We start from the raw sequence: 9,955 nt of genomic DNA on the forward strand, positions 1-9,955 counted from the left end.
GAATTCATGAACCAACACTAGTCCATTATGAAATATTTTGGACTTGAACCTAGCTTTGATAATTCAAACCCGATTCAATTTCAAATCTTAATTCAATTTGAATTCAAACATGGTGAACCCTAATTCAAATTCAAATTCAATTAGAAGCCAGACCAACTTATCATTTTCAAACACTTAGTGTGTATCCAAGCTCATGAAAGGTCAACAAGTTTGAAATGTTATTCAAACTTGAACATGAACTTGGCTATCCTAGATTCATAGACCATGACTCTGTTGTTATGATTCCTTCTGATTGGATCTGACAACCACAACTTGACATCAAATACTCCTTATGTGATGAACCTTATTGAGAACTTGCACGTGAACCCTTATGTCACATGTATTCCAAATGACAACCACTATGTTGTTTTCCAAGCTCTTATGAGTTAACAATGACACATGATCTCACAACACAATGACACTGACACCATGCACAACACTTGTTGTATGTTTCATTGTATTGTATGGTTATTTATGGTTGCTCTTACCTATGATAGATCGCTCGGAGAGCGAAGAGTAGCTTATAAAGAATGTGTGTGTGAAGAACTTCATCACTTACCAAGATTTGTTTGTGTGAATAACATCAACGATTACCAAGCAAGTTGCATTCTTGAACTTGCTCTACCTTGTTTTACTTTACAAAGTTTTGAAACCAGAACATGATAGCCACATGTTGTCGAAACTTACGTTACCTTGGTTGTTGAGTTTTGTGTGAATCTTGGACAAGAGTGTCCGACCATGTTGTGACTGAGAAACCATGATCCCGAGGGGCTCTCATGGCAATGTTTGTTAGCCACGATCCCGAGGGGCTCTCGTGGAAATGTTTGTTTAACCATGATCCTGAGGGTCTCTCATGGCAATGTTGTTAACCACGATCCTGAGGGGCTCTCGTGGAATTATTTGTTAACCATGATTCTGATGGAATCTCATGGCAGTGTTGTTTACCCACGATCCCGAGGGGCTCTCCTGGCATTTTTTAGAAACTGTGATCCCGAAGGGCTCTCGTGGTAAACCAATTGGAGAAGTCCTAAGTCGTTTATTAGACAATTATGTTGAAATACCTTGACTAGTAAGTAGAGGCTAGGAGAATAATATTTCGAAAAATAAAACGACCACACTTCCCTTGGCTTGTTGAACACCTATAGGGTTGCTACTTCAAAGTTGTTACTTGCCAATACATTCAATGTATTGACCCTTGTGGCTGCAACATATATGTTGCAGGTTTACCGTACCAAAGAAAGGTACAAAGTAGGGTTATGACGCTATACTCAACTGCTGCCTGTGTGTGGATGGTCATCACAAGATTAGAATATTATCTCCACTGCATGATTGTATTGTAAGCTAGCCCATGAGCTAGTAGGTATGTAATGACTTAAAGACCGGATCTGTGATGTAATACTAGGATGTGTGTTATTTCTTGGTATTTCATCGTCAACTGTGTGGGTCAACAATCAATTCAGGGACTGGCATAAAGCATAGAGATTTGGGGCCCCATTCAGGACCGGGTCGTGACACTTGCATGTGAACCCTTATGTCACATGTATTCCAATTGACAACCACTATGTTGTTTTCCAAACTCTTATGAGTTAACACTAACACATGATCTCACAACACCATGACACTGACACCATGCACAACACTTGTTGTATGTTTGTTTGACTGTATTGTATGATTGTTTATGATTGATCTTTACTTACGTAGATTGTATAGAGAGTAACACCACCTGGCTTTTGGTTGAGCTCAGTAACTATACGTGTGTCCCATTAAGGGGCCGTTCGGAATCCCACCAGCTCCGAAGAGGTGCGGAGCCAGTAAACTGGCGCTCCGTAAATTTCAACTATAACTCCACTAGCTCCGGGAGTGGAGCTGTGAAGCGGAGTACCTCTGAACACGGCCTTAGTCCCACACCCACCTACAACCTGAGCTCAGTTGCATACGTGCAGTCCACCGATGTGACGGTAAAGCTCAGTCTTCCCAAGAACTCGTCCTCGGTCATGCACAGGAGTACTGCGTTATGACTCATGACACGTTTGAGCGGTATCGGGAGTGAACAAGACTACAGTGGTAAACGTCCAATTCACGCGGGTCACGTCACATGATCTCACACCACAATGACACTGACACCATGCACAACACTTGTTGTATGTTTGTTTGATTGTATTGCATGATTGATCTTTACTTACATTTGATTGTACAAGAGTAACACCACCTGCCTTTTGGTTGAGCTCGGTAACTACACGTGTCCCATTTAGTCCACCCTCACCTACAGCCTGAGCTCAGTTGCATACGTGCAGTCCACCGATGTAGCGGTAAAGCTACGTCTTCCCAAGAACTCGGCCTCGGTCATGCACAGGAGTACTGTGTTACTATGATTCATGACACGTTTGAGCGGCATCTGGAGTGAATTGACTAGAGTGGTAAACGCCCAATTCACGCGGGTCACGTCACGAGCGCCGGCATGTTTGTTGACAGCGCCGAAAAGCCGATAGATTTGGGTGATGCAAAGGACAGTACCGGACTTCTCTTCTAATCCAATTATACGTGTATAGTCCAGTGTGAAAAGAAGTCTTTTTTCCTCCGGGTCGTTGAGATGAAAGAAAGAAAAAACCTTTCGGCTGTACGTGCAAACTGTCAAACTGGGCGTGACAGCAGCACGACCCATCGCCATCGACGTAACAGCCAGCGACCCCACGCCGCAGCACAGAGCAGTGAATCCTATGTGGCCGTGGCAATGTGTTGACGCTGAGCACCCACAGTATTTCTTTGCACAAGACTTGATAGCATACTGAACTTCACAGGACCTTTCAAGACCGCTCTTTATGACCAAACTGTAGGTACTCCGAACAGCACATACATGACCAAAGACTACAACCAAGAAGAGCGTCAGTACAGCAGCAATCTGAACTTTGGCCGGCCATTGATTGCAAAAATAAATCCCAGTTGATCCACAGCAACGCCAGACATTATTTGGCTGATAGCTTTCAAACGTTCATGTTTGATTCTAGACCTCTACCAGAACCTATGGACGGCACTAGTAGATCAACCCAGCATTCCTGAGTCTCCACTTGCACACCAGCTCATCCTTACAACAGAAAGAGAGAGACGGACAAAACAGAGGCAACGAGCCAGCCGAAAGCTCACCCTAAAACGATGGGAACTATAGCATGTCCTTCAAGAAATGTCTAAAATGCATGGCGCCGGGGAATACAGCCGACGGAAGAGGCCGAGTCAATACCCGAACCACCACCATTGCTCTGTGCTAAGGACCTTTCAAGTAAGATCCTTATCACCTAGCAAAGGATTTTTTTTTTCATTGCGCGGTTCGTTCTTGACTCAGGCTCGGCGTCACCGGTCCTCCCCAAGGCAAAATCCACCCTAACACTCAGGCGTTGCACATTGCAGCGCCGTCTTGATCTTCTTGATAGTGCAGGAGATAAGATTGTTCACGGTCTCGACGGATTCCACGGTGAGCTTGGCGGTGGGCTGGCTGTTCACAAGAATCTGGAATGCCACGGTCAGCAGAGAGCCGCCGGTCTTGTGCTCGCTGCCGATGCTAGGACCATCGGGCAGAATGGCAAATCCAGATGGCAGCAGAGCAACATAGGTGGAGTCCCCGCCGTTCATGACGAGCTGCATCGCCGGGATGTCCACAGGAGCGTATACAACAATCGACCCAGATGCATCAGTGCACGTTTCCTGAAGGATCAGCATGCTGCTCTGGTTGGCACTCATAGCCTGCAGCAGAAGGTATGAATAATCAGAGTTTTTTTTTATAACATTTGGTAATATCAATAGTAAAACTCAAAATATCCAGAACAAAAATGTTGAAATTTTGATGGAGCAGTCAATAGTTTGTATCTGACAATTAAACAGTTCAGAAACGAGAGCACATGGCACATTATCTGCACGAGGAAAGGTGTGGTTCTTCTTTTCTTTTCTTAAGAAGTTTTTGGGATCAGGATCTACACGATCTGCACAAAGGATCCGGGACAGCTTTGGGTTTGGATTCTAACACTTTGTACGCATTACAAAACAGTAATGAAAGTTGTCAACCTGACACCTTTTCAAGCAGATCTGCCCCTCGTTCCCCAGTTTGGTCCCAGTTTTGGACCCTTCCGCAGACGTTGTGTAAAAGTGTGGCGCTACTCATTCTAGACTTTCTAGTCGGCTTTAGCTTTTGGCCCATGATTACGACCTTTTCTCAGCTGCCCTAGACTCCTAACAGTACTTGATGGAAAGTTGCCAGACTTTTCTTTGTGATCTTCTCCTTGTCATCATTGGTTCACAACATAGTGATTATTACTGGATAATGGATATGGTGTTGAAGTATTATTCTATGTGACAGCTCCCAGACTATCGTCAGCTAGCCTATATTTGTGACATCCAGAAACTATTCCATTTATGTAAAAAAAATCCAGAGTTCAGTAAGCTGTTTGTGATGTCAGTGGTCAGCTAGAAAGTGACGTGAAATGGAGTACTAAATCATTTTCTTAATCAAGTACTAAATCCATCTAAGTACACTTCAAAAATTATGCACAGCCATATACCAATTCATGGGTAAGCATGTGGAACAAACAACAAAAATGTTGCTAGTTCATATCTGATCTAGTGAAAGTGATGTGCTATACCCTAGACATATCGCCATTCTGGGAAAACCTCTTTAACCAGTTAAGAGTTAACTATTAAAGAAGTAATAGAACAGAAGCAGATTAAGTAATACTCACACTGGCTCTGAGAAGGGATACCGAATTTCCATTCTGATGCCCCTTTGCAATTCGAGCCATCTCCTGCATGGGCCCTCCATTACTGAGGATGTCCCACTCGGCACGCAGCTGTTCATCACGCAGAAAGTCGAACAACTTCTCAGGGGCAATAGGCACCCATACAGAAGTGGCGGCACTCAGCACCACCCCTGGTGGCTCCCCAGGCTCGCTCACGCTCTTTCGTGCCATGACACGCACATCCTCACCGATGCTACCTGTTGCACCATCCAGCTTGCTCCATTCACGCGCAGATGATGCGCTCACCCCCGCACAGAAGTTCTCCGTCATCCTGCGTGCAAGCTTCAGCATGCTACGCTTACCCTCTTGCGATATAGCTGGCACCAAATGCAACATATTATTATCGACATTCTAAATAAGTGTACTTACCAAAGTATTGTTTTGAACAGAATAGAATTACTTCAAAAGTAGTAGTCTTATTTGTAAAGTAGTAAGCTACTTGATAAAATGGGGTCTTAATATTAAAATGCAGCTAGCGTGTGTTATTTGGCATAGAAACAGTGAGCTTTACAGGGTGTACATGGAAAATGGGAAAGGTTCCGAAATTTCTGTACCTGTTGGTTCATTAGGTGACACTGTAGCAGAGGACATGAGGATGGCCAGGCATTCACACTGGCGCTGCAGAGTGGCGAGCCAACGGCTGGCGCCAAAGGCAAGACCAGATCGGAGAAGTGGTCGGTAGAACTGATGGACAGATGCCTCATCGTATTCAGTATGCTCAACCCATGTGACCTACAGGGTAAATGCATCTGTTAGCCATAAATGCACGCCCACATGCAATTGTCTTGGGGTGTTGTAATACAACAACCGAGTTCTGAGCGCAACACAAACACACAACTGTGGGTACACAGTGCAGAGTGCAGAGATTAGATAGCTCTTTTTTTAACCATATGATGTAGTACTTCTGTTTTGAAGTAAAAACGTGAAATCTACACATTGGGCAGTTTGCCAGTTAACCAGTCCCAAGATGTGGACCTACTGATGGTCCATGGGTTCCACCATAACTTCTAGTGTGCAATTGTTGAATACTTGAATTGTAGTAGTTTGTACCAGGCATACCATTTTACTATTACTGTGGTGAGACTTGGAAAGGATACGTAAGAGATTTAGTAACATGGAAGGAAGTGATCCACAATAAGAAATGAAAACGGCTTGTGTATAAATAAAAGAAGAAATTACATCCAGAGCAAGATAAGAGCATATCTCTAGTTTTATAATAGAATAGCAGATACTTCTGCACATGGATTTGCCAGCAAATTTTGACATCAGTCTGATGCTACATTGTTGATTTCTTGTCTGCAAACTCCCAAATGATGCATAGAGACTACTTCTAGAATATTTCTTCCTTTTGAGATCCTAAAATAGATGTCATCAAAAAGTGATGCGTACATATAAGACAGCGCATGATCAAGGTGTTCAAGAAACGGAAGAACCCCCCCCCCCCCCCCCCCCCCAAAGTTCCTGGAACATCGACTAATTGCTCCTGAAATTGATCGCATAACTCACAGGACTACTATTTACTTCAACAAACTAATAAAAGAGATCTATCATTGTGTTTTCACAAGAAAACGAGTTATTTCTCACTTGTGCACAACCAGTTTTTAAAGCAAATCAGTTTCCTTAATCAGGTCCACATATTAAGAATGTCTCAAGATCTGTGCAAAGCTCAGGCACACAGACATAACAAAGGAAATGAGCAAGTGTCGCAGATTTCAACATGTCAGGAACACCTTGAAAAAATACAAGACAATAAGTTACCCAAGGTGCTCCATCCAAGGGGTAGAAGCATCTAATCCCCTAGAAAAGTTGGTGGTTCAATTAAACAAGCAGATCAACATGCTTGGGTAATTGTGTTGGATCCACAGAAATGTTTAATTACTCCGGGTAGCTTGTTTAATCCATCTCCTCGTTGACCAATTGATTTCTTTATGTGGGTGGTGGGTTCATGACCCTAACTAATCAATTAGGCCTTGACTTGTGAACACTATGTTGCATGGGCATCATCAAATCACATTATAAATTAATCAGCAAGATAAAACAAACACTTCCGAAAACAACGCCACTCTCCCCAAATTCTAAGAGAAGGTACAGTGGTAGTGGAGAAGTAGTGGAAGTAACATGGTTACTACTAATGCCCCCGGAAAACTTTGACCAGTTACTTTCATGCAAAAGTTCCAGTCGCAAACTACAGTGATCATAATGTTCGTTTTGAATATGCCAACGTTTCTTTGCACTAAAGAGACAGATAACTTAACTTTACCCATCAAAATAATCATTTTCAATTCCTCAAAAAAATGCAAAGGGCAATCGAAGAGAACTATTTGATAAAGAAAACATGTAAGATGGATCTTGTGTTCTTGTTATTACCTTGCAGTAGCCATTGGGAGTGTCTTGCATCACACAGCCGGAAGGTAGCCTCCTGCACTTCAAGTTTGCACCTGCGGATGTCGTAGCAGAATTTTGATTGCTCAACAGCCCATTAATGGACACATCCACCACTGCCCAGGCACCCTCAGCCAGCTGCTTGCAAAACCTGAGAAAAATAACCTCCCTTATGGGGACCAGAGGTGAGAGCACCTGTAGCTCAGCCTTCATCTGTTGCAAGAAAAAACAAGTAAAAATTAGCAACTCAGACTCAGAGGTCACATGTGTCGACACTCCTTGCATACGATGGGCACTGGGGACTGTTAGGCACTTACTAGCAGCAACGCTCCATTTCTGCTTCCACCAATGCCGTTAGACACCTCCTCAAGGATTGTGGCCTTAGCAATCATGCACGAGAACATGTCGGACCACCGCCTCTGTGAAATGATCAAATGAATGGAGCAACATCAGCATACTAAGCATAATATAACCACCTTCTATAAGTAGGAACAAATGTATGAAGGGGAAAAAGTATGAGCTCGAACCTCGTCCATTAGGGTCTCTACAAGGGCAACACTATTGTCGATGATGACCAGGCCGGACTCCCTAGAGGCCTCAGACACAAATCCAACAGGCTTCATGCCAATGCAATGCTGGGAGGAGTGGAGATACTCCTCAAAGTTGAGTGACTCCTTGTCCGGAAAACCAGGCAATCCCGTAACCCACAAAGGATCATCAGTCTGTGACATCTTGACAAGTTCATCCATTGCGCTGATTGCAAGCTCCAAGAACACAGACCTGTCAATGTCCACCATCGATGCTAAAGCAGACCCGGTGGCCCGTGCTGGTGTGATGACGGTGCCCATGGAGCTCGAGGCACCCCCGGCATACTCACTCATCATACCGTGCATCGAAGGCTGCATAGACCCTATGCCGCCGATTCCCCCGACTGCTAGCTCCAGTGAGGAGTTCGGCAGGGGCATCGACAGGTGTGGCTGCAGCTGGAGTGGTGACAGAAGGGACACGGGTTTGCCGAGGAACTTGGTGGCGAGGGTGCAGACACGGTTGAGTTCGTCCTTGAGCCGTGCATTCTCGATGCGCAGGTGCTGCTCCTCCAGGGAGACCTCCCCAAGCATGGCCGGGCTGCCGCAGCCGCCGCACATTGGGGTGCGCATGGCCTCCCTGATGGTCAGGTTCTCCGTGCGCAGCTTCTCGTTCTCCTGCTTCAGCAGCGCGTTCTCGTGCCGCTCCAGTTGCGTCTGGGCGCGGAAACGACGCGTCAGGATTCGCACGAGACCACCAAATGAGAAATGGATCGCGGATGGTAAATCTACTTACCTTCATCTGCGTGCGGCGGTTCTGGAACCAGAACTTGACCTGCCGCGCGTCCAGGGAGAGCCTCTTGCTGAGCTCGGCGCGCTGCTTCTCGTCCGGGTGGGGGCACTCCTTGAACAGCCTACACGAGGCGGAGAGGACGACGAACCCATGCATGAGAGGACAAGAGGAAAAAGGCGGAGAGAAGGTGGATGCAAATAGCTTTGGGCGGTGGCTCTTACGCTTCGAGCTCCTGGATCTGCTGCGGCGTGTGGCGGTGGTAGCGCTTCTTGCGCTTGCGGGGGTTGCTGCCGCTGGGCTCGGCGTCGTCGTCGTCGTCGCCGACGCCGGAGATGGCGTCCAGGTGGTCGCTCCCCGACCGGCTGTCGTTCTGCGCCTCCGCGTCCCTGGCCATCGCGCCGCCCGCGCCGTCAGCAAACATCCGCCCGCCTATGCCGCCGTCTCGGCCGCCGGCGTTGTCCTGAAAACAAACAAACAAAAAACTCTACCAATCACCCACCGCGCCAAAGCGAAGCAAAGCGAAATAGCGTTCCGGCCGTGACGACGTACCAGCCCGAGGGAGAGCGCGGGCGAGGACGAGAAGGCGCCGGCGTAAGGGAACTGCATGCCGCCGCCTCCGCCGCCGCCGTCGAAGAGGCCCCCGAAGCTCATCCTCCCACGTCCCCCGGGATGAGCAGACACGGCACGAGTGCAGACCCGCGTCGCCTTTTCACCGTCTCTATCCTGCGTCCCAAAAAGGGCCTGCGCCCTGGATCTGCACACCTCACGACCCGAATCCTCGGCTGCGTGCGGCTCTGGACGGGGTGGAGGTAGAGAGAGACCCGCCCCGCTGCCTCGCCTCGGCCACCCTCTTTCTACTACCACTGCTACTCCTGCGAGATTAGGCTCCTCCTCAAAACCCTAACCCTCCACGGCGAAGAGAGGATTAGAATAAGGGAGGGGAGGAGAGGAGAGGAGAGGCGAGGGCGAGCGAGCGAGAGCCGGCGATTAAAGAAAGCTTTATGCACGGGGGGATGGGAAGGGGACGGGAGGGTCAAAATGGCAAGACGACGATACGAGGGGAGCGATGGGGGGAGGACTCCCCGGGTGTGGACGCACGGAAAAAGGGTGGGGAGAAACGCGAGGCGCTGACGCTGATGCAGCGCAGTCAAACGGGCGGTGCGGTGCCTGTTTTTTGTTGCCTTCCGCCGCTCCGCTTACTTTCTTGCGCCCGGTCCGGGCCCGTTTCGTCCCCGCCTCCACGGCGTCGTCTGCTGCTAGCTCCTCTGGCCCGACCGGCGCGCCGGCTCCTTTGCTTGCGTGCCGGGGCTGGTGAACCCGTTTCCGTTTCATCCGTGGGCTGCTCACTAACTGTGTTGCTTGAATTATTTTTTTGTTAATGTTAATAATAATAACGTGACGGTGCGAATGATTTTTCAGACCGTTTATGGCAGCTC

At 47.4% G+C, this 9,955-nt stretch overlaps 1 protein-coding gene across 1 annotated transcript; it reads right to left on the bottom strand.

The window, feature by feature from the left end:
- Positions 1–2,926: 2,926 nt before the first annotated feature.
- Positions 2,927–9,574, bottom strand: LOC125514094 (homeobox-leucine zipper protein ROC5-like). Its single transcript, XM_048679350.1, has 9 exons — positions 9,069–9,574; positions 8,741–8,979; positions 8,523–8,640; positions 7,730–8,443; positions 7,520–7,621; positions 7,188–7,415; positions 5,375–5,552; positions 4,764–5,137; positions 2,927–3,774 (listed from the first exon to the last, which is right to left on the bottom strand). The coding sequence occupies exons 1-9, from the start codon at positions 9,168–9,170 to the stop codon at positions 3,415–3,417; spliced, it is 2,415 nt and encodes an 804-aa protein (XP_048535307.1). The 5' UTR covers positions 9,171–9,574; the 3' UTR covers positions 2,927–3,414.
- Between the last annotated feature and the right edge of the window lie 381 nt (positions 9,575–9,955).

The sequence above is a fragment of the Triticum urartu genome, chromosome 6 (genome assembly GCF_003073215.2).
Source record: "Triticum urartu cultivar G1812 chromosome 6, Tu2.1, whole genome shotgun sequence".
Lineage (NCBI taxonomy): Eukaryota > Viridiplantae > Streptophyta > Magnoliopsida > Poales > Poaceae > Triticum > Triticum urartu.

Excerpts from the sequence above, each read along its gene's own strand:
- LOC125514094 (XM_048679350.1), bottom strand. The coding sequence starts at position 9,170 with ATGAGCTTCGGGGGCCTCTTCGACGGCGGCGGCGGAGGCGGCGGCATG. Across the intron at positions 7,416-7,519 it reads GAAATGGAGCGTTGCTGCTA|ATGAAGGCTGAGCTACAGGT; the intron begins GTAAGTGCCTAA and ends TTCTTGCAACAG. Across the intron at positions 5,553-7,187 it reads CTCCCAATGGCTACTGCAAG|GTCACATGGGTTGAGCATAC; the intron begins GTAATAACAAGA and ends TTTACCCTGTAG.